This window comes from Sorex araneus, chromosome 9 (assembly GCF_027595985.1).
Source record: "Sorex araneus isolate mSorAra2 chromosome 9, mSorAra2.pri, whole genome shotgun sequence".
Taxonomy (NCBI): Eukaryota; Metazoa; Chordata; class Mammalia; order Eulipotyphla; family Soricidae; genus Sorex; species Sorex araneus.
This window is the reverse complement of record NC_073310.1, coordinates 61,757,140-61,781,066: the sequence shown is the minus strand read 5'-3', so window position 1 is coordinate 61,781,066 and position 23,927 is coordinate 61,757,140. Positions and strand designations below refer to the sequence as shown.

At 44.4% G+C, this 23,927-nt stretch overlaps 1 protein-coding gene and 1 long non-coding RNA gene across 2 annotated transcripts in view; one reads left to right on the top strand and one right to left on the bottom strand.

Moving 5' to 3' along the window:
- Positions 1-793: 793 nt before the first annotated feature.
- Positions 794-13,649, bottom strand: LOC129406993 (uncharacterized). The gene is made up of 3 exons (XR_008631407.1): positions 13,352-13,649; positions 7,966-8,112; positions 794-1,403 (listed from the first exon to the last, which is right to left on the bottom strand). It is a non-coding gene; the product is annotated as an uncharacterized LOC129406993 (long non-coding RNA).
- Positions 13,650-13,827: 178 nt separating this feature from the next.
- The window catches only part of STAM (signal transducing adaptor molecule), a 50,577-nt gene continuing 40,477 nt past the window's right edge, over positions 13,828-23,927 (top strand). The window contains exon 1 of the mRNA XM_004605345.2: positions 13,828-14,009. Coding sequence (XP_004605402.1) covers positions 13,970-14,009 — 40 coding nt within the window. The 5' untranslated portion in view covers positions 13,828-13,969. The remainder of the gene's footprint in view (positions 14,010-23,927) is intronic.

Genomic DNA, 23,927 nt, shown 5'->3' with positions numbered 1-23,927 from the left:
TTTTTTGGGGGCCACACCCAGAGGTGCTGGCGGACTCTGCGATACCTACTCATTGCAAGGGAAGTACCTTAACCCCTGCATGCTTTCTCTGGAACAGAACCCCTATTTTCTTAAAGGATAATTTCGATGGAAAAGAAAAAAGGTCAATCGACATTGTTGGTCACAAGATACTACACTGATGGAACACAAATCATCTTGGACTGGAAATTGAAAAGTAAAGCTATTTAATGTCTACCAGCATCCCCAAATACTAGGAATAAATTTGACAAGACCTACACGCTGAAAACTCCCAATCATCGCCAAGAGAAATTCAAGAGCTGAATAAGTAGCTCTCCTATGTTCGTGAATTGGAAGATCTAATATGTGAAACTGTCAGTTCTCTGCCTGGGGCGATGATAGCAAGGTCCTGCCCGTCCTGACTTGAGCCCCGGCTCCATGCACCCGCCTCTCAGTCCCAGTACCACCAGCACTGCCGGGCGTAGCTTAACTCTCGCCCTAAAAACAAAAACATTTAAAATGTCAGTTCTCCCCAAATCCCAACAGAAGTATGTATGCATAGACATATAGATCTAATTTGACAAGGTAACTGTCATTGATATAGAAATGCCAAGAAAAAGCAAAGCTGGATTACAATCTTGTTTGCAAGACAGCTGGCATAACTGTAGTGACATAACTCATACATAAGTAAAGAGATACTTGTAGCTCAATAAAACAGAGTATGAAAAAAAACTATGGATATAGTCAATTTATTTTCAACAGTGATGACAAAGTAAACCTTTTAAAAGCATGGTAGAGTAATGCCATCCATATTTACAAAAATTCACGTTTCCCTTAGATCACAGATAAGTATTAATTTGGATGGACCGTAAACCTAAACAAAACAAGCTAGAACTATAAAACTTAGGAGAAAGTAAGAGCAGCATCTTTGGAACTTGAGGGAAGGCAAAGATTTCTTAAGATACTACAATAACATTATTACACAAATAACTTTAATCATAAAAGGGAAGAAAAAACGTGTCATATTGTTGAAGTGACAATTGTATTCTCCCAAAGGTACTATTAAAAAGTGAAAAATCACATATCTGACAAGGATCTTGTCCCCAGAATATATCACGCATCCTTGCAGCTGAATAATAAAGCCACCTGATCGCTCAGTCAGCAACTGACCTCTTCATTCCATGTACCCACGAACTGTACTCACAGTCCAAAATGTGTGTTTTTTTTTTAATTTAGTTCATTGTGTTCTCTATATACCAGCATTGAACAACACCACAGGATGTCTATTTCACCGGGCATCTTCCTCCTCCATGGCCCATGCCATGCAGGATTTCATCGGGTACATGTCCAAGTTCACTCTTCCACTGATGGACATTTAGGTTGTTTCCAGTTCTTGGCTATTGTAACTAATGCAACACAAATACAGAAGTGTTATCTATTGCTTCAAATTTGTCAAAGTTCAAATATTTTGGGGGTGAATAATTAGAAAAAAATCACTCTACTTTTTGTGTTTGTGTGTTGGGGGAGGGGAGGGGAGTGGAATCCTGAGCACTGCCACAGCCACAGCCAGCAGTGCTCAGGGGCTATTCCTGGCTCCAAGCTCAGAAGTAATCCCTGACACTGGCTGGGGAACTATATGCCATGTCAGAGATGGAAGCAGGGTCGGTTGCATAGCAAGACCAGTGCTTTACCCACTCTACTCTCACTGGCCAGCTTTTGAGAAAGCTGATGAACATTTGTGGAGAAAAAAAATCATATTCAAGAAAGATCTTTCTCAAGATGAACGTATCCCTTCCTTCTTGCTTATATGTTCACTCTTCACGGCTTCACTCAATATCTGCTTTTTCTAGTGTCTGTCCCCGACCACTTCAGCTCAGACTGGGGCTGTATTCTTCAGCTCTGATCATTTGTACTGATACTGGACAACTCAGTTTAGCAGCTGATTATGTATCATTTTCTGTAAAAGCTTATATGGGTGCTGTCTGTGAGGAACAACTGGTTGACAGATCAAATAAATTGTAGCTATAATTATGTTTCCAGTCTTTTCCATGCAGTGCCAGGGGTCAAATTAAGCGCCTCACACATGCCAGCCAAGTCTGATTACATTCTTATCTTTTGGACACTTAACATATGTTGGACATAAGTCCTATATTAGATATGTGATTGCTGAATAATTTTCTAGTCTCTGGACTGCACTTCTGATTTTACCCCTCAGGCCCCCACACTCCTCTTAGTTTTGGGGCTACACCTGGCTCTGTGCATGCGTATTGTATGTACATGGTATCTGGGGGACCACGTGGTGCTGGAGATCAAACCTCAAAGCATGTTCTCTAGCCCTTTGAGTCATCTTCTGGGCCCCATTTTGCAATCTTTTCACTGTAGACTTTCAAACAACAGAAACTCTTAATTTTGATGAGTTTCAGTTTATCCTTTTTTGTTTGCATCTTTATTTTGGCTGGGGACTGAACCCAAGACATCAGATTCTACCATTGTGTCCCAGACTCTTACAGGCTTTTCCTTAATAGCTTGATTTTTGATGATGCAAGGATTTGTGGGTCGAAAGATAGTACAGTGAGTAAGGCACTTGCCGTGCATGTGGGCCGATCCAGGTTTGCTCATCAACACCACATATGGTCCCCCAAACTCCACCAGAAGTGATCCCTGAGTGCACAGCCAGGAGTAACCCCTGAGCACTGTTGACTGTGGCACTCCAAACGGGAATTTTACCTAACTCGAGAGCATACAAGTTATGTCCTCTTTCTTGCGAAAGGTTAATCACTTCATCTTCTGCAACACTCAGGTCTACAATCTGTTTTGAATTATTTTTTCATTATGGTATGAAATTAAAATAGAAGTTGATACTTTTAATTTACAGATATATGACAGGCACCTAATTTGCTAAAAACTTAAGCTTTCTTCATTGAATTGTCTTTGTACCTTTGTTAAAAGTCAGTTGTACAGGGAGTAGTTGACAAAGGGCATGCATGAAGAGTTTTGGGTGGTGGTGAGGTAATTGTGCACCAAGACAATAAATGTAAACACATAACCTTAAATATAACACATTAAAAAATCTGTTGTTCATGCAAGTACAGATGTATTTCTAAAATGCGTATTGTGTTCCATTGGTCTATTTATCTATCTTTATGTCAATACCATACTGTTTTGATTATCAGTGCTTTTATCAAAACCTGAAATCAGGTAGTTAGTGATAGTGTTAAGGGATTTATTAGTGATGTTATATATATTTTTAGCATCTAGTGGTAAATCATGACTAAACTTGGTGTGGTTAATTCAACCGGATATGAACAATGATATCACTACGGGAAGTGGTGTCATTACTCTTGTTGTTGTTTTGGGGACATGCCAATGGCACTCAGGGGTTACTGCTAGCTTTCTGCACAGTAGGTGCTTCTGGCAGTGCACAGAGAATTATATGTGGTGCTGGGGATTAAACCCAGCCCTAACACATAAAAAGTGTTTGCTCAGTCCATTAAGTTATCACTCCAGCTGATTTATGTATATATTTGGGGCAGGGGTGTGCACATCTGGTAGTGCTTAAGGGGCTTACTCCTGATCCTGAAAACAGGGGACTAGTCCTGGAAAGGTTTAGGTGACCAATTTGAGATGCCAGGATTGAATCTGAGTCAGTCAAATGCAAGGTAAGTACCTTAACTTCTGTACTAGTTACATTTCTGGCTCCAACTTTTAAGAGAAAAAATTAACAGAAGCTGGGAGTATGGCTTGGCAGTAGAGCACTTGCCTTTGCCCTGGATTCAATTTCTAGCACTGTCCCCTAAACACACACACACACACACACACACACACACACACACACACACACGGATTTAGGAGAAAAAACATGCTGTTATAGCTGTAAAATGTAGCAGAAGGGAGTTCAGTAAAGAACATACATGTGGGGGCCCTGAGTATAACAGGTAGAGCCTTGTATGTTGCCAACCCAGGTTCAATCCCCAAACTTCATATGGTCCACCCAGCTTGCCAAAAGTGATCCATGAGCACAGAGCCAGGAATAAGCACTAAGCAGAACCAGGTGTGGCCCAAACAACAACAAAAAAAGTAAACACATCACTCAAGAGAGACATTACAGTGGGTCAAGCATTTGCCCTGCACAAGGTTGATCTGAAATCAATCTCTTGCACCCTATGAAGTCCCTCTAGAACTACCAGGAGTGATCCCTGACAAAAGAGCTTAGAGTAAGCCCTGAGCACTGCTGGGTGTAGTCCGAAAACACACACACACACACACACACACACACACACACACACACACACACTCCCCACCCCACCCCACCCCCATCACAAAGATGAGTGGAATGAGAACTTAAATGTGAAGAGTGAGAAATCTCTGAGCAGGTATTAATTCAGAAAATGATAAATTGAGCACTGTACTTTGAAAGGAATATTTGAATTAATTCCACTTTTTATTGATGTGAATATGGAGACAGTGATATTCTCATTTATAACCTGCTCTAGAACAGAATCAATCATTGTCGGCTGACAGTGAAAGTCAAGTCTTTGGACACAAAGTTCTGCTCTGTAGGCCTAGACTATAGATAAAAACATCATTCCTGGGGCTTGAGTCCAGTGGGTATGGCATTTGTCCTGCAGTGGTCGATCTGGGTTTGATCCTCAGCACTCCAAATGGTGTTCTGAGCGTGCCAAGAATGATCCCTGAGCACAGAAACAGAATGTGGCCCCCAAAATCTTAAAACAAAAATATACAAGACAGTAATTTCTGAGGTTGGGGAGATAGTTGCCTTGCATGCAACTGATGCAGGTAGGTTCCATCCCTGACACCACTGCTGGCTCTAGAGCACCTCTGAGTGACTTCTGGGCACAGAGACAGGTATAAGCCCTGAGGACAACAGAGTGTGCCCCCAAAACAAAACAAAAACTTCATTTCTGAAGAACCATTCCATGCAATATAACATTGGTGGTGAAATAAAACACACTGATGCTACTGTAATCATTAATTATGCTAGACTAAACACAATATAACAAGTATTTAATTTTATGAGGATGATTGTGGAGGGTTATTGCTTGGCCACATCTGGCCGTGCACAGGGAGGCTACTTCTATCTGTGCTAAGGAGACCATGGAATTAAACCGGGATGGGCCACATAAATATTTTTTACTATGTCTGGAAACTTTGTATGCCCTCTAAAATAGAAGCCAGCTGTTTTGGAAATGCATGGCTGCTTGTAATCTGTGTGCCAGCAGCCGAAAGTCTGCGTGGTGAGTGCTGGGGAGGAGCAGGTGACTGGATGAGGTAGCGTTCCCTTTTCTAGGAGCTTGCAGGATGTACCAGCTGCAAAAGGCGTCAGCAGAATCCTGTAAACCCCAGCAGCTGTGGGTGTTGCAAAGCCAGTTACTCAATCTTTGGTTGTTATTAAAGAAAACATGATCTTTATAATGAGCAAGGAAAGAGGCAGTAGTGGAAGCAGTAGTGGAAGCCGTATATTGAGCTAGAACCAATCAAGGACACCATATTTCTTATAAAACTGTTTGTTGTGAAGTCTACAGATTCTAGCATTATAGAGATTGGCCTAAACAACTCCAGCAAGCAGGGTGAGATTGGAAACCCTGTTAGAAGCAGCAGCTCTAGAATGATTAATTAGGAAAGGCTAAGGAGTTGAAGGCAACCTGATTATTGGGAATATTAATCTGGTTATTGAGGGGCTGAGACCAATTTTTAAACATTTTTGCCTTTTAGAATACTTTTTCTTTAAACTTCTCATATATTTGTAAGCGATTTGTTGAGATTTTAAAATCAAAACTGAATTGTAAAACATAACATTTAGTGATTTTAACAATAATACTGAGGTGCAAGTGACATAGTAATCTTCATAAATTAAAAATGTGTAACTCTGGGGCGAGGCTTATGACTCAATGGTTGAGCATTTTCCCTGTATGTGCGAGGCTCTGGGTTTGAATTTTGAATCTACATGGTACCCCAAGCACTGCTGGGATGACAACCATGCCAAAAGTAGCCCCCAGTACAGCCAAGTGTGGCCCCTAATCTTATAAAACAAATAAAACACAAAAAGACATAGCTTTTGTGTACTGGCATATATACATATATATCCAAGAAATCATTATTACTATCAAAATAATGATAAGCCTCCAACTCCCCCTCTCCTGCCCCATTATCTCATATTTTGTAATCCCCAGTGAATCTATCTAAATTTAAGTTAGTTCAAAATTTCTAGCAAGAAGTTACATGTCTGTAATAGAAACAGCTATTCAAATGAATTATATCTTTCCAGAGTTTTAGTTGTTTATGCTTTGAGTGACAGGTTTTGCCATTTTCATGAAGTTGCTCAATTTATTTACTTTGCTTTCTGGGTCATACCTGGTAATGCTCAGGGACTACTCAGCTTCAAATGGAATTTAGGGATCACAACCAATGGTGTTCTGGGAACCAAGTAATCCTGGGGACTGAATCCAAAGCTTCTACATGAAAAGCAATCACCCAGCACTTTGAGCTATCTCTCTGGCTGGCATAGTTTTATCCATTTCATTGATTGCAAACCAACCACGCAACTCAAAATCAACAAGATTTTTGGGGGTCATGGAAATAGCTGAGAGGGCTGGTGCTCATCTTTGCACACAGGAGGGTTGGGTTCAGATACTGGCACCAAAGGGAGAAAACTTTTAAGTTCTGAGCTTGAGGTAGGCCCTGAGCACTGCTGGGTGTGACCCCAAACAAGCTTTTAGTTTTACTTATTTTCTCACTCTTTTCTGGTTTTGTACTGCTGGAGGTCTAAACCACAAGCTCAAACAAGCTATTCTGGTCCTGTGTTCCTGGCCCCAAATTCTGCCCCCCCCCGTTTTTTTAAATGACACTTTTGATCAATGGGTTATTTTGAAATGTGACTTCTAGTTCCCAAATATTTGGAAATTTCAAAATATGCTTATTTATTTATTTTTTTGCTTTTTGGGTCACACCCGGCGATGCACAGGGGTTATTCCTGGCTCTGCACTCAGGAATTACCCCTGGCGGTGCTCAGGGGACCATATGGGATGCTGGGAATCGAACCTGGGTTGGCCGCTGAGGCAAACACCCTACCCGCTGTGCTATCACTCCAGCCCCTGCTTATTTATTTTTAATCCAATTACACTGCAGGCAGAAATCATAGCTTGCATGACTTTAATCCTTCTATGTTTTTAGGTATTTTTTATGGCCCAGAATAGAATGTATCCTGATAATGTTATGTGGACTTGGAGGGAATATATGTTACATGTTCTTGTAGTTTGATACGTTTCAATAAAGTCAAGTTGGTTGACATTTTAATTCAAGCCTTCTACTGACTTTCTTGTTCTCTGTCAACTCATTCTATCACCATTGAAACAGGAAGGTTAACATTTCCAACAAAAATTGTGGAATCGTCTATTCTTCCTTGAGTTCTCATCAGTTTTGGTTTCATGTTCTTTGCAACATGAAAGAGTATAATTTAAAGAATAAAACCAGAGAAATTTTGCTACTGGATCAAAGAGTTTACTTAGAAACCTAACCCAAAGGGTTATATATACTGCAACAGTACAGAGGTTAAGACACTTGCCTTGCTGACCTAGATTCAATCCCTGGCACTGCTTATGATCTCTCCACACTACCCAGAGTGAACCCTGAACACAGAGCCAGGAGCCCCAGTGGGTGTGGGCCCCAAACAGCCACTACAACTAACCTTCCAAACAACTGATATTTCATAGAAAAGTCACAAAGAAAATTTAAAAATATTTTGAGCTGTGGATGAAAGGTGAAATAAGAGATAATAGAATTTAAATGATGATCAATAAATACTTCAATTGTACATTAGAAAGATTAAACAAATGAGTTAAGCAAGCTTAACTTTCACAAGACTTATCTATGTGTGTATATATATATATACACATACATATAATTGTGTATATATATGTATATATATATACACAATTAAAAAAAATAGACCTGGGTTGTAATTCAAAGGCGGAGTGAAGGTCTTCTATGCAGGAAGCCCGAGCTTGATCCCTGGCATCACATGGTTCCCAGAGCACCAAAAGAAGCAACTTCTAAGCACTCAGGTTCCAAGTAACTCCAGACATTGAGAGAGGAGGCCTATAACCACACACAAAAAGAATTTGAAACATAAATATGTATATATGTAATAGTAATAATAGCTCTATTGACATTTTTATATGTTCAGTCATGTCAGTATGTGTATGGACTGCATGACTGATTATGGGCCACATTTGCCTGCTCCTTTCCATGCCTGCTGACTTATTGGAGTCTTGTCTTTGTAGACATTATTTTTTGTCTCCAAGAGTATTCTTTTAAAATTTTACACTTTGTTTTGTCCTTAAATCATATCTTTTCAACAGTTACTTTATAGCTTTTTTTGGGGGAAGCCATACTCAGCATCAGGCATTAAGTGCCTAATAGTAGGGAAGGAGAAAAAAACATAATAGGAGACATATTAAATAGTTTATCTAAAATATGTTGAGGGTTTGCAGTCAAGTAGTATAATAACCTTCCAAGAATATGCCTTTGTCTAAACTTAGACCGTCACTTTTTCTTGGAATAGGTCCATTTTTTTAATGTGTAAGAATTTTCTAAATCAAAGTCCAATAAAAAGGGGTTTACCATTTAAAAATCAGTGATTGACAAGTCCAGAGAGATAGTATAGGGAGTAAGTAGTTTGTCTTGCTCATGACCAACCTCGGTTTGATCCCCAGTACTGCGTATGGTCCCCCAGCACCGCCAGGAGTGACAAGAGTCACTCCTGGAATAAGCCAGGAATAAGCCCTGAGAACCACTGAGTGTAGTTCAAAAACCAAATAAAATTTAAAAATTCATAAACTTAGTAGACATGTTATTACAAAAATTATTGCTCTGTGTATTGTGCTGGGAATGAAAGCCAGGTTTATGCATGCAAAATATCATGCTACCAAGTCCAAGAATAGCTCTATACAGGCCCCCCAGAACATTTTGATATAGTTCCTAGAATATGCAAAAGAAAACTACGGTAATATTAAAAGTAAAGAAATGCCAGTACTTTCAGCATTTTAAGGGAATATAATAGAAAGTGGGCCTCAAAATATACACCCATCTCATTTTTGAATTATTTAGGTTCTGGGGTCATACCTTGTGGTGCTGGTTATTATTCATGGCTTGGTATGGGGGCCTATGTGATGCTGGGGATCAAACCCTATACTCTAGCCTCTGAATTAGTTCCTTAGCGCTTCCATTTCACTTTTTACACTTGGCCTTCCGTTAATGGTGAAATACTTCGGATCAAATTTGTAAAATTAGAGCAGATTCATCAAAAAGGACTCATGTGCCCAGTCATTCTTCCAGACTAGACTACATGGATAATGCTCTCCAGGATGAGTAATGATCATTATTTTTGAGGTTCTGAAAAAAATCAAACCCAGAGTCGCACAGATGTAAGTACTGTACTGCTTCCTTACTATTCCCAGTACTCACATATTGATAATGTATTGAACAAAATGATCACTAGCTTATTGCTGTCAATAGAATACTTCAGCCTCATTACTGAAGCACAAAGCAATCAAATGCATTCTCATAAATATTTGGCTCTGGTACAGGGCACTTATGAGAATGTGCCCTTGACATCTCTCAGGAACTTGAGGTGGGCTCGTTGTAACTTGATTTTGTTAGCCTAGTAATTAAGAACCAGTTGTTGAGAAGAAATGCTCCTCCATTTCCCCTCTAGCTAGTGGTGACTCAGAAAAATGTCTAATTTCTCATAATGAAACATAAGACAGCGTTTGGTACTGACACCTCAAAATATTAAGGATCAGCAATTGTAACATACCACAGGCTTCACATTGTTGGCTTTTAACTTTTTGCTATTGAAAGAAATATAGGTTCCGTCCTTATTCCTTCCCCTGCACTGCCAGGAGTGAACCCCGAGCACTGAGCCAGCAGTAGTCCCTAAGGACTGCTGGGTGTGGTTCTAAGACAGAACAAACAAATATACAGGCTGATCATAAAAACGTGGGAAATAATGCATCAAATGTTGTTGGGCCGAAGAGACAGCACTGAGCTCAGGCTTTGCATTTGGAATGGCTGGGTTCAATCCCCAGCATCATAAGATTATGAGCACCGCTGGGGAACAATTTCCAACACAGAGCCAGGAATAGACCCCAACACTGCCAGGTGTGGCCCCAAAACAAAACTTAAGATCACACCCTCGAAAAATTGTTCTCAATCTTACCACTGAGATAATCATAATATAATATTCTCATGTATTGCCTTTCAGACTTCAAGTTTGGGATATTTTAAAATTCTATAAAATTTTAAACTGCTCTGAAAAACATGTATTTGGATGTCTTTCTATGAAAGTAAATGTCTCTATCACCATTTTTTTTTTGCTTTCAGTTTTGGGGTCACACTGGTTGCTCGAGATGAGCCAGGGTTGGTTGGCAGCATGCAAGGCAAAATGCCTTGACCTCTGCACTCTCTCCAGCCCTGTATCATCACCTTCAATAGCCATGTATGTAGTTTCTGCACTGGGTGAACTATGACGTATTTGATCAAAATTAACAATGATTGCTCGCAACTATTTAGTTCTTATTACGTGCTAGGTTTCTAGGAACTTTGTATTGTTTGATCCTTACAATCCTATTACTCCTATTTTTCACAGATGAGGACCCCCAGAGGCACCAAGAGGTGGTTGTTATTTGTCCAGTCCCTGAATGACATTAGAGTAGATGATAGTACCTTGACACTGTATGTACATCATGTTGCCATGACTATCTTTGTTACCATGAATATCTTCTTGTATTAAGGAGATTTTAATTTTTCTTGTATTAAGGAGATTTTAATTTTTTCATTCAAGGCACGGAAGGATATCATCTTTCCCAGCCTTATTTCCTCTCACAAGGAGAAAAAGATTGCTCCAAAGAGTTAGGGGGTGAGGTGCTTGTCTTACTCATGGCAACTGCGTGGGATCTCTGGCACTACCAGAAGTAAGCCCTGAGCAGAGCCAGGAGTAAGCACTTGTCAGGTGTGGTTTCAAAACCAAAACCAAAACTAAACAAAAAGGAGAAAATGGTTTGAAAGTACCTTCAGGTGTGGTCTCCAAACCATAACCAAAACTAAATAGAAAAACGACTAGTGGCTTTCAGGGCTAAACCCTTGCCAAGACAGGAAGGATATTCTGGTGTTTCTACCAGCTACATACGTGAAACACTCCCAGGGGTGAGCAAGTGACTGGAAGGCAAGCTGTGGACTTGACCAGAAACACCAAGAACTTAGACTGTGATGATCAAAATAAATGACAGGTGGTGTGCAGTAAGCCCAGAACTTGCATGTCTGGTATTTTGGCCAGCTGAAATCAGCAGCTGAAAGAGCTGTGGTTTCAGGGTAGGCAGATGAGTCAAAGGGGAGGAGCACATGCTCTGCATATGGGAGGCCAACACGCACTGAGCAGAAATTCCCTGCCAGGTTCATGATCTCACGATGCACCCTGCATGTCAGAGGGCTCCAGACCTATGCAGGGACCCCTATTACACAATTCTCTGGGGTCTTTCTGGGATCTTTGATCCTGAAGCAAATTCATTGTCAAAAGCATTTGTCTGCTCAGTCTTAAAGAATGTCTTATGTTTTTTAAGTTACATATATTTTGGTTTTGGGGCCACGCCTAACTGCGCTCAGAGATGACTCTTAGCAGGAATGGGGGACCATATGGGATACCAGTATTGAGTCTGGGTATGGTGTGTGCAAAGCAAGCATGTTCACCCTGTGCTACCTCTCCAGCCCCCCAAAAGTTTCTTTTAAAGAATCTACACTAACCTACAAGTTATTTAACAATGTTTAAACAATTCTTACATACATTTTTGATTTCAAAATGTGAAATATATATTTAAATGCTACTTTAATTTGCATTTTTCCTTATACTCTTTCTTTTCAGTTTGGGAGCCATACCTGAAGGTACTCAGGGGCTACCGCTGGTTCAGTGGTAGAGAATGGAGGTGGTTTGGAAAAGGGTTCTGGAAGATCAAACTCAGAGCTTTCTACATATAAAGGATGCACTTCAGTTCCTTATTTTTATTCTAATTAAACTTTATTTTAAATTTTTGTAAGCATGCTTTATATAACAAAGACATTACTGTTGTTGACATGTTTACAGACTACCTTTGGACACAATTTACTAAGCTGCTAGAAGTTTGTTCCAAATGAGATATAAGATCCAATAGATATTTCTTAAATGTTCTGACATAGAGAACTCGTCCGGCTAAGCTTATAAATAAAATTAAGTTGAGGAGCTTGAAAGGCAAGTTCTGCAGTTTTTTGTTGTTGTTTGGGGGGATCACACCCAGATGTGCTCAGCACGTAGTCCTGGCTGTGCACTCAGGGATCACTCATCGCAGTCTTGGGGACCATATGGGATGCCGGGGATCCAAACCAAAACGACTGAGTGCAAGACAAGTGTCTTATTCCCTGCACTAACTCTCTGGACCCTGCCTTGCAGTTTTGATCTCAGGTACCACATCGTCCCGGTAGCAACTCTGTGGAGCTACCTCTGAGCACTGAGTCTGGAGTAGCTGTCGCGCTACCAAAGGTGTGTAAAAGTGCTGTTGTCACTATCAGGTCAACATTAAGGGACTGGACAAATGACTTTGCCTCTGGATCCTCATCTGCAAAATAAAATAAAAAATTAAAAATAGGAGCAATATAATTGCGAGGATCAAGTGAAATACTATACAGAGTCCTCAGAAGCCTGGGGTATAGTAAGCACCGGCCAACTATGAGCGGGAATCACTCATTTTGAAGAAACACATCACAGTGCACACCGTAAGCTGGAATTAGGGTTGGAAGGTGTAGCATGTAACTTTTAAAAGAATTTCAAAGAAATGTTTATTGTATCGCTGTGAGCTACAGTTACAAAGCTTTCATGTTTCAGTCATACAAGGATGGAACACCCACCCCGGCCCGCCCCCCGCCTCCACGACAGTTTCCCCGAGACCCTCCCGCAGCCCGGAGGCTGAGGCCGCTCTGGCCTCCACCTCTCCCAGTCTCGGTTACTCCACAGCCGAGCGCCCGCCCGCGCGCCGGCCGCGCTGGGCCCGGTCCCGGGCATCCTCCCTCCGGCGCAGGCCGCGACCGCGCGCCCACCAGGCGGGGAGGCCCCTCCTCGCTAGCTCCACTCCCCAACTTGGTTTTTTTTTTTTTTTTGGCTCCTGTGGGGGCCCCGGGGGACGCCTGAGCCGGTGCCGCGCGCCGAGTCACGGCGCGGTTAGTCACCCGGGGCTGCCGACGCCCCGACACTCCCCTCGGGGAGGCGCCGGCCCGGCTCACGTGACGCGGGTGCGCGCGCGCTTCCCGTCACCTCGGACAGCGAACGGCCTCCTCGGAGCCGGCCCGCGCCGAGACCCCCGCACGCAGGCGCCTCCGCCCGCCTCCTGAAGGGACTGCAGAGCGCCGGGGGCCGCGGGAGCTCGCGCCTCCCTCGGGCGACCCCTCTCCCCTCGCGCTCTCGCCCGCTCTGCGCGCTCGCCCGGCGTCCCGCTCCCGGGGGAGCCGCGAGCTGTCCGGGGCGCGCCTGAAGGACCCCGACCCCCGGAGCCGCCCGCCGCGCCGCTCAAGCCCCCTCGGCTGAGGCCGCCCGCGCCAGCCCGTGCCGCTCTCCCGCCGGGCAGACCAGCCGCGGACTCCGGCGGAGGTGGAGCCTGCGTGGTGGGGGCCGGGAACCCCTTTTGGCGGGGCAGCCTTCCTGCAGGCAGTGCCGAGGACGCCTAAGTTCCCGACAGGCTCCGCGCGCGCGGTGGGGGGCGGGGGTCCTCTCGGCTCCGTCGCTGTCGCCTCCCGCCGCCGCCGCCGCGGTTGCCCAGCGTCAGTGCCGGGAGGAGCCGCCGCCTCGGCCCCCTCAGGTGTCGGCGTCTGTGGCGCAGCCCGCCTCCCGCGGTGTCAGGGGGAGCCCCTGCGGGCCCCGCGGCGCGCGGAGGAGATGCCGCTCTTCGCCACCAACCCCTTCGACCAGGATGTGGGTGAGTGACCGGCGCTGCCCGCTCTCGGCCTCCCGTCCGGGGCCCCGTGGGCTGGGGGGCGGGGGCAACCCCGAGTCGAGGGGGGTGAAGAAGAGAGTTTGGAGGGCGTTGACGTGTGTGTGTTGGGGGGGCTGAGCGCATCCTTTTGGGAAGAAACGAGACCACCCCCCCCCCCCCGCTCCGACGCCCCCCGGAGCCTGCGTGGGAGCGCGCCTGGAGGGGCCGCGGGCAGCGCGCAGGGTGGAGGCGGCCAGGGAGCAGCAGCTGCGCGGGCATCTGCGCGGGACCGAGCCGGGGGGCTGCGCGCCGCCGCAGAATCCAGCGTCCCGCCGCGCCGGGGTCGGGCGCGCGGGCGGGGGGCTTCTTGGCCGGGTGGGTGCTGGGAGGGGCTGACTGTGGACGCCAGGAGCTAGGTCCTTGGCTTTAAGGAATGACCCCCCCTCCCCACCCCTTTTCCCTTCCCCCCAAGAGGTGTTAGCTGCGGGGAAATAATTGGAATATTGGACAGCGGCTGCAAACCTGCAGACCCAGTCTATGCCCCGGGCCCCTGCGGACCCAATCCATGACCCGAGCCCCTGCAGACCCAGTCCACTACCCGGGCCCTTGCAGCCTTGCAGATCCAATCCATGACCCGAGCCCTCCAAAAGGCAGGTTGGTCGTTGGTCTTTTGTGTGTGTGTGGCGGGGTGAGGGGGGTGGGGGGAATGGGCACTGGACGAACCCATTTAAGGGGGCCGCTTTCCGTCCATTTGGGGGCGTGTCAGTTTTGAGTGACGTGGCAGAGGAGGGAATGGGGTGGTTTGGATGCACTTGGGAACCTGAGTCCTTGGCACGCACGGGTGGATGGAGAGGAGGCCGGCCCTTGGACCGGGACCCCTGTCCGGGTCAGATCCACTAATGACCCACAATTCTGGGGGTGATCACCTCGTATGTTTCTGTGTATTTCAATTGTTGAAAAGTAGGGAGTTGAGTTTTCCTTTTTTGTTTTCTTAAAAAAAAAACAAAAACCTTTTTCTTACAAAGCTAGCCGCTGACTCTGGTCTGGGAGGTTTTGAGCACCAAGCCTCGGTGCTGTCACCTTTGCTTCCTACCCAAGAGTGAAGCCAGTGTTGTAAGTCATCGAAGCTGCCTTCGGTTCCAGTGCTCATCTTTCAAGGGAGGAAGAAGCACATTCTGTTGCTGGTGAAATGGAATAATGTGTAGAAAGCGCATTACAGTGCTGTTATGTAGTAGCCACACAGCCGTGCGGTGGTGGTCACTTCTTGGTGTTTTCCAGCTTAAGTGGATCTTAGCAATGGACCAGGCTTTAGCGATCTCCAGTAATAATGAATAAATAGGAAACATGCATTCAGTTTGATAAATATTTTTCATGCGCTGTACATTGGACGCTGCTGGAACAAGAGTGATGAATGCCTCAACTAAAACCAGTTTCCTTAATCAGAGCTTAAATTAAAACTTTTCTTACCACTTTTGTCTCCCACGTCTGTATATGACATTACTTCTAGCTATACAGTCATTTTCCTATTTTGCTTTTTTTGGAGTTGGGGGGACACACCCCACAGGTTACTCTTGCCTCTGTGCTCGGAGGTTGCTCATTAGGGTGTTTGGAGACTCGTATGTCATGCCGGGATCCAACTTGGGCCTCCTTAATGCAGAGTATACCCTCCAGCCCTTTGAGCTTTCTCTGTATCACTGTCCCCTTGCTCATCAATTTGTTCGAGCAGGCGCCAGTAAGGTCTCCATTCGTCCCTGTCTCGTTCAGAGGAGTGAGGCCCATTATTGTTACTGTTTTTGGCATATCCAATACGCCACGGGTAGCTCACCAGGCTCAGCCGTGCGAGATTCTGCTTTCTCTATGGGCTCTAAACTAACGTTAAACATCTTTAAACATCTTTTCATTGGAGTCAGATATTTGCATTGTTGACTGGAATTGAACCCAGGGCTGCTGCTTTGGTGGGAAGGTAATGTGTGTGTGTGTGTGTGTGTGTGTGTGTGTGTGTGTGTGTGTGTGTGTGTGTGTGTGTGTGTGTGTGTGTGGTGGGGGGTGGAATCGGCCACACCCAGTGGGATTTGATGGCTGTACTTTCTCTGCTCAGCGATCACTGAGCAGTGCTCAGGAGTGTGTGTGGTACCAGTGATTGAACCCACGTCAGCTGCATGCTGACCTGCATGCAGTAAGTGCCTTAACCCCTCTGCTGTCTTCCTGCCCCCTTGGGTATGAGAAGCCCCGTAGCTCTGAGCTGCATCTCCCCTAAGTAGATTTACTGGTAAACCTTTTCCAGTGCTGACATCACCCATTTCCAGCATAAGCTCCTTCCCTTATGCTTTTGCTTCTGTTATTTCTTCTACCTTTCTCCCTTCATAATTCAAAGTCAACAGACTCAGGATCATAATGGAATCACTTCCTGATTACTCCAGCCTGGGGCTTCTCAGTCATGATACTAGTTGGAACATTTGTGGAGTGTTGAACAGCATTCCTGGACTCTATTGTCTATATATTAATCAGTGGTACTCTCAAACCCTCAGCTGCGATTTAGTTTCCTAAAACTTCTAAATCTCGCTTAGGGGCACAAATACCCCTACCCCCAGTTGAGACCCACTGCTGTAGTTTATTACCATCTCTACCCTGAATTCCTGTAAGATTTATTCTCTTTATAATATTATTTGGCATTAATGATAGTTATATCCTGTGTTATGATCCTAATTATTAATGATAGTTATATTCTGTATTATGATCCTGATTATTAATGATAGTTATATTCTGTATTATGATCCTAATTATTAATGATAGTTGTATCCTGTATTATGATCCTAATTACTTAGGGGGGTTTCTGCATGGTTGCTACTTAATGAATTGAGAATGAGTCGACTGAGTCTGTTAGACATTAAAATTTTTTGATTGTAGGAGCAAATCTTCTAAAAAATCTCTTTTGGGGGCTGTTCCCAGTGGAGTCCAGGGGTCCTCAGATGACACAAGTGCTGGGACGTAGGGGACAGGGCAAAGGAATGCCTGGGATTGAACTTTGCTTTGCAAGTGCAGGGCTTGTGCTCTGACACTTAAGCCCCATCCCTGACTCTTGAACTTGCTTTTTTTCTTTTCTTTTCTTTTTTTTGACTTCACTTGACTGCTGCTGGGCGGGGGAGGACGGTGAGCGGTGAAGTGCTGGGATCTGCCTGGGTGCTCATGCATGCAGAGCCATTGAGCCATCTCCCTGGCCTTCCCAGTCTGCTGAAGTTCGCTTTGGCATCTGTGCCAGTTGTCTCATGATCCATCCACCAAACTACTGTCTGCAAGTTAAGAATACCTGCTGGGGACTCACAGTGAGTAATCCCTGGACAGGCCGATGGATTCCCATGGCACCTCATGGCCTCCCAGCGCTGCCAGGTGACTTTAGTGGCCCCCGGCACCGCTGGATCCCAGCAGTGTCCTGGGGACTGGCCTCCCTCCAGCCGCTCTTAGGAACACCGCTTGGAAGGCCTCTCCCTGCCCACCAGCAAACCCCAACATTCTTTCTCACATTGTCAGTGTTTTTAAAGTACTCTCACACATTTGATACTATCAGTCACTTAGATCTTTGTACATTTATACGTTTTCAAAATTGTCTTCAGTTTTATTCAAACTCTGAAACGGCGAGTTAGAAATCGATGAACTGATTTATATAGTATGATGCCATTGCATATAAGGAAGCAGCATGCTGGTGATAGCATTTCCCTCAAAGAAACACCTAAACATGTTACTGGAATGTGAGCTCTAGGACAGCAGGGATCTTGGATTGATTTCTGTTCCAAACATGCCGTTTTTGCCAGTTTCTTACACTAACAAACATGGGTGAAGATTCACTTATTGAACCTTACTTTGGGCTTTACGCTTATTGCTAAGTTGAACTATGATTCCAAGTTCTGGTTATTTAAGTATTACGAGTATTTTAGAACAAACATCCATATTAAGGTGGGAGGTAGAAATGAGCTGGGCAGGGCAGAGGGAGAAGGAATTCTGCTCTGTTGGCAATAAACTTCAGGTTCAGGCCTGGTCCCCTCATAGATTTCACAGTCTCCCAGAGACATCGATGCTTGAAAATCCTGTTCCGTTTCTTTAGGATAGTCTGATGCCAGTAGGAGCCATTTTGGGCTCGATGAGCTTAACATACAGAACAGTGTCATCTTGTGTTGTTCCTAATGAGCGCTCTTCCCCAGCCAGCGATCCCAGCCAGCTTTGATCTTGCAGTCTGGATATTCAATTTCTTGAAACCTGCATGAGTTCAACTCTTGAGTTATGAAGAAACTTATTCCACCAAGCTGTTATTTCAAGGTTCCCCCGCCAAATCCTGTAATCAGCCCTAGGCTGGCTTTGTTGATCTCTTAACACTCTTCTTTGGTGTCTATTCATTTGGTTTCCAAGACACCACTTTTTCCAATTTCATGTTTAAATTTTATGTTCTCTTTTGGTGTGTCCTTTTTGTGACTTCTTCATGTTCAGCTGAGCTGGGGCTCAATACCAGAGCCCTTATTTAGCATTGTTTTCTTTGGGGAGCGTCTTTAGGAGGTTTATGGTCCCCTGAGTGTTGGTGGGAGTGACTCCCAAGCACAGTCGGGAGATATCCCAGAATACATCTGCATCTGGCCAGAAACTAACCCCACCCCCAAAAAATTCAGATTCTGGGACTACATTTCTTGAGTTCACTTTCCACATTTGCTGTTAACTAGCATTGTGTCTTGCTTGACTGATTGTTTAGGTACTCTGCCCCTTTATCATCTTTATTACGGGACACTGTGATGGTAGTACAGTATTTCAGTTTCTCTCCCAGAGCTAATCGTTGCTTCATCCTTGCCTGTATGTTTCCTGTCCCTCATCTAGGAGTGAGTCATCATTAATCCATTTATAACATATTTTGTATCCTTTCTATCAGCAAGCTTTTTTTGCCTCTACTATAAAAATATTTCCAAATTCTTGACATTCAACCCAGTTATTGTTGTCTTCATAGATGGGCAAGAGCCTTTAGACTTTTTTGCTCAGGGCATACTCCTGGCGCTAGCCTGGAGAACACATGGGGTGCCGGGGATCAAACCTATGTTGGCCTACTGCCAACCTAGTGCCACCTTACTTCCTGTGTTACTGCTCTGACCCCTCACTCTTGACCTCTGTATTTAGTTCTCACCTACCAAGATCTGTGATTTTGTTTGGTTTGGGCCATACCCAGTGGTGCTGGCAGCTACTTTGACTTTGTGCTTGAGGACCTTAAGGTGTTCAGGGCTTTTTTTTTTTTTTGCTCTTTGGGTCACACCTGACATCTGGCGATGCTCAGGCTCTGTGTTCAGGAATCACTCCTGACAGTGCTCAGGGGACCATATGGGATGCTGGGAATTGAATCCAGGTTGGTCGTATGCAAGGCAAACGACCTGCCCACTGTGCTGTCACTCCAGCCCCTGTTCAGGGCTTTTTATCTCTTTTTCTAAGAAAGGATTTTCCTAATTATCTTCTGTGGAAAACAGCTATCTGTAACCTCTCACTTTGTTTCCTGGGTCCTCTTATTCTATAGAGTACTCAGCTACCTGACATTGATTGCTGTGCGTGTAATACTATCTCCCATCAGGTTGAGAACTTTTAATTTCTAACCCTTAGGGACATTACCTGGTATATAGTAAGCATTCGGTAAACTATTTATTGAACAGTGAATTACAGATATTTTGCTAGATCTCTTAGACACACACACTCTTGCACACACACACACATGTTAAGCCTTGGAGGTGTGTTCATGGCTTACTCTTGCTTCTACACTCAGGGATCACTGACAGGATTGGGCTATATGTGGAGTCTGATCAAAATCTGATCAGTCATGTATAAGGCAAGCAAGCACTCTGTCCTCTGTACTTAGGCTCCTCCAGCTGTATATTTTGTATTTAATGTTATCACCTAAAATGTTTGAAAAATGGGATCTTTTTGTGTGTTTTTAATTTTTTTTTTAATTTGATAATTTTATAGCATTTTAGTACTTGACACTTTAAGATAATATCATTGAGGGGCTGGAGCGATAGCCCAGCGGGTAGGGCGTTTGCCTTGCACGCGGCCAACCCAGGTTCGATTCCCAGCATCCCATATGGTCCCCCAGCACTGCCAGGAGTAATTCCTGAGAGCAGAGCCAGGAGTAACCCTTGTGTATCTCCGGTGTGACCTGAAAAACAAACAAACAAACAAAAATGTATCTTTGAATCATTGCCCTGCGTCTGCTAAGATCACGCCCACTTTTTTAGGGGGAGGAGGCCCACACACAGTGCTGGTGGAGTTGCGCGGGGAGCCCTTGCTGTGATGCTCGGGTCCTGCAGTGCACGAGCAAACCAGGGGTCCTTGCTGTCATGCTGGGATCTCTCTCCATCTCCATGTCTTTTATAATATGTATTTGAATTCCCAGTCGTATTACTTTGGACAGGTTCATGTAGTCTGTAATTTGGATATATGTGTAGTCTTTTACTTAGTCTTGTTAGTATCATAAGCTATGGTTAGATTATTTATGTTAAATTCTTTATGTTAGTGCCACATCTGCACTGTAGCACTGTCATCCCATTGTTCATTGATTTGCTCTTGCGGGCACCAGTAATGTCTCATTGTGAGACTTGTTACTGTTTTTGTCATATCGGATACTCCACAGGCAGCTTGCCAGGCTTTGCTGTGCGGGCAGGATACTCTCGGTAGCTTGCCGGGCTCTCCGAGAGGGACAGAGGAATTGAACCTGGGTCAGCCGCGTGCAAGGCAAATGCCCCACTAGCTGTGCTATTGCTTCAGTCCTTAGTGCCACATCGTCCTGTAGTAATATGATGGAAGGACACTGGGCTTTGGGTTTGAATTGCAGCTGTGGTATTTCTATTACTAAGTGGGCATAATATGGATGTAGGTGGGTATAAGGCCACTTAGAGTCCACTTACCAGCATTGTAATTCAGGACAAGATAGTTTCCATGTGTATTGCTGTCAGGACTACTTGGAAAACACATAGAATACCCTGATGTTTTCTAGGCTTGACTATGCTTCAGAGCCCTCATATTTAAGTGGGTATTCACACTTTTCTCTAGTATGCTTTTCGTCTGTTCTTCTGTTGGCAGTTAATTCAGTTTTCATGTTAGGAATGTGGGACTCATTCTTGAATTCTGTCGTTGTGATTCCTTATAGTCTGAACAACAGATGCTGACTGTTGTACGTAAGGAATTCTTGATGCAGTTTCCAGTTGTCTTGGGTCCTTCCTCTGTCTCCCATCCATGCCTCCCGTCCTTCCTATCCTGAGTGCAGTTGTGGGCAGGTTGAGCTCCCTCTGCTCTTCCAGCAGTCTTCATGTTCCCTGTATCCAGTTTGGACCATCATTTCCAGGTAACTGAAAATACATTGTGATCCTCCGGCTCTTGTGATTATAGTATTTCAGTGATACTGCAGCGTTCCCAGGAATTAGAGCTCTCATCTTCAGCCTGGCAGGTAAGATCTTTTGGCATGTGGCTCTTTAGACCTTTCCAGCTTCATCTTTCACTGCTTTCTTCAGGGTGCATTCATCCCCACCTTTTATTTTTTAAATCTCCTCTTCCTCTATCTCATTTCCCTTACCTTCTTAGGTAGCCTTAGTTCTGTTATTAGTGTTCACTTATCTCTCTTCTTATTTTGATTTGTCTTTCATCTATTTCATATCATGTGTTCTTTCACCTAGGCAAATCACCCAGTACTAATCATTTTTCTTCTTTTTTCATTCACTTAGCCTAATTTCCTTGAGCTTCCATTTTGCTGCAAATGACATTTCATTTTTAAATGGTTGAATAGTATTCCATTATATAAGTGCACCTCATATTAACTTGATCAGCTGTTTCTTCCTTACTTTGGTATTGTAAATAAACATGGGGTGAATGGCTTGGCAGTGCTCAGTGCTCCTGGGCTAGTTCCAGCTCCACGCTCAGACGTAGGTAGCTGCCTGCGGTGCCAGGGGACCTCCTGGGATTTGAGCTCAGACTTCCTGCCTTCAAAGCCATGTGCTCAGCCCATTGAACTCTGTTCAGCTCAGGGGTGGATATAACTTTTTGATCTTCATATACTTTGGATAGAAACAAGAGGTGGGATTGATGCCTTAGACCACTCTTGAACTTCATTTGGGGTGTGGATTTGGGCCATATCCATCCATTCTCACAAGCTAATCTTCGTGCTGTGCTAAGAATTGCTCCTGGTAGTGCTTGGGGTCTATGCAGTACCAGGGATCAAAGTGGGTTTGGCAGCATGTTAGGCAAGTGCCTTAACTCCTGTACTGTCTTCTCTGCCCTATCTCGAGCTTCTTGAGAACGCTCCATAATGTTTTCCAGAAAGCTTGTGCCATTTTATAGTCCCAACTCCTTTTTGGTTTTTCACTACCTTTTTTCAGGTGTGTATTTGCCAGCTTGATTTTTCTTTTATTAGTTCTAGGGTTGTGTTGAGTTGATGCAAGTTAAACACTTAATAGGGGACCTGGTATATCGTAAAAAATAGTCATTTTTGTGCCTCTGTCAAAAGGTAGATATGAATAAGCAGATTGTAAGGGGTAGAGTCAGCCATGATGATCTAATCAGGAGAGAATGGGAAAACCCACAGTACAGGCGGTTTTGGTTTTTGCTTTGTGTGTGTGGGTTGGGGCAGACCTGGCAGTGCTCAGGGACTGGGATTGAACCTGCGGGTCCCACATGCACACAGAACACTCCCAGCCCCTTGAGCTCTCTCTCCGACTGATCACTCAGTGGGTTAAGACATTGTATGTACTGTGTGTTTTGTTCAGTTTTACCTCTCCTGCACACCCTTCTTTCTAATGCTTCCACACTGTCCTTTGATGCCTGTATTGTTTCCCGGTTATTAGAATTTAGGATTTCTTTCCTTTCTTTTGGCCACTGCCAGTGTTGCTTGTGGGAACCACGCGGTGCTGGGGACTGAGCACAGAGCCTGCCCTGCAGAACGTGAGCTCTGGCCCTTTGAGCCGTCTCCATAGCCCAAGATTGCTTTTCTTTGTGAATCAGTTTCCAGTTCCCAGGAAGGCCAGGGATGTTAGACTAAACATGTAAAAAATATTCCCATAATTGCACTAAGTGGATAATTTCTTTTAAGATTTGTTTTCTTCATTGAAAACTTGTAGGGTGGGGGAATTTGAGCCCTACGAGGCAGTCCTCAGGGGTCATTCCTGGCATTGCCAGGGATGGAACTGGAGTTGCCACCTGCAAGGCAAATGCTTTAGCCCCTATACTATCTCTCTAGCCCTTAATTGGTCCCCCCCCCTTTTTTTTGCCAACTGGGAGGTGCTGGGGGCTATATCCTGCATGATAATTAGGGTATCATTCCTATGTGATGTTGAGAGACCAGGGGGGTAGGGAGTTGAACCTGGGCCTCCTGCATATAAAATGCGTATGTTCCATTCATTGAACATTTTGGATAAATTATTTCTTCAAATTTAGTGAGTAACAGTCTTCCCCATATCCTGAACTTGGTCTGTTATCCTGTTAGCATTTCTCACCTCTCCAAAACATTGACAAGATCTCTTTTCAGAAAATTAGAGTAGCAGCTTATCAGAGGAAAGTTCTCCAGTCCCTCGGGAAGACTACTGACTGATACGCAAATGAGTCTCTGGGTATGATTTTTCTGGGTATTGGTAGGAAAAAAAATTTTGAGTGGTGGTGGGTCACATCTGGCAGTGCTCCTGGGATACTCTGGCACAGTGAAGTTCTTGGGGGCCACTTCAGGCAGTACTTTGGGGGGGGCAGTATAGGTGCAGAGTTTTGAACTTGGGGCGTCTACATGAAAAGCTAGTGCACTAGCTGTTTGGAGCTATTTTCCCACCCTTAGATATATTTTGTGATCATTGGGCTGGGGATGATCTGAGGAGAAAATGGTATAATGAAGTTTAAAATTCTGAAGCAAGTGTTTGTTTTTGCTGTCCC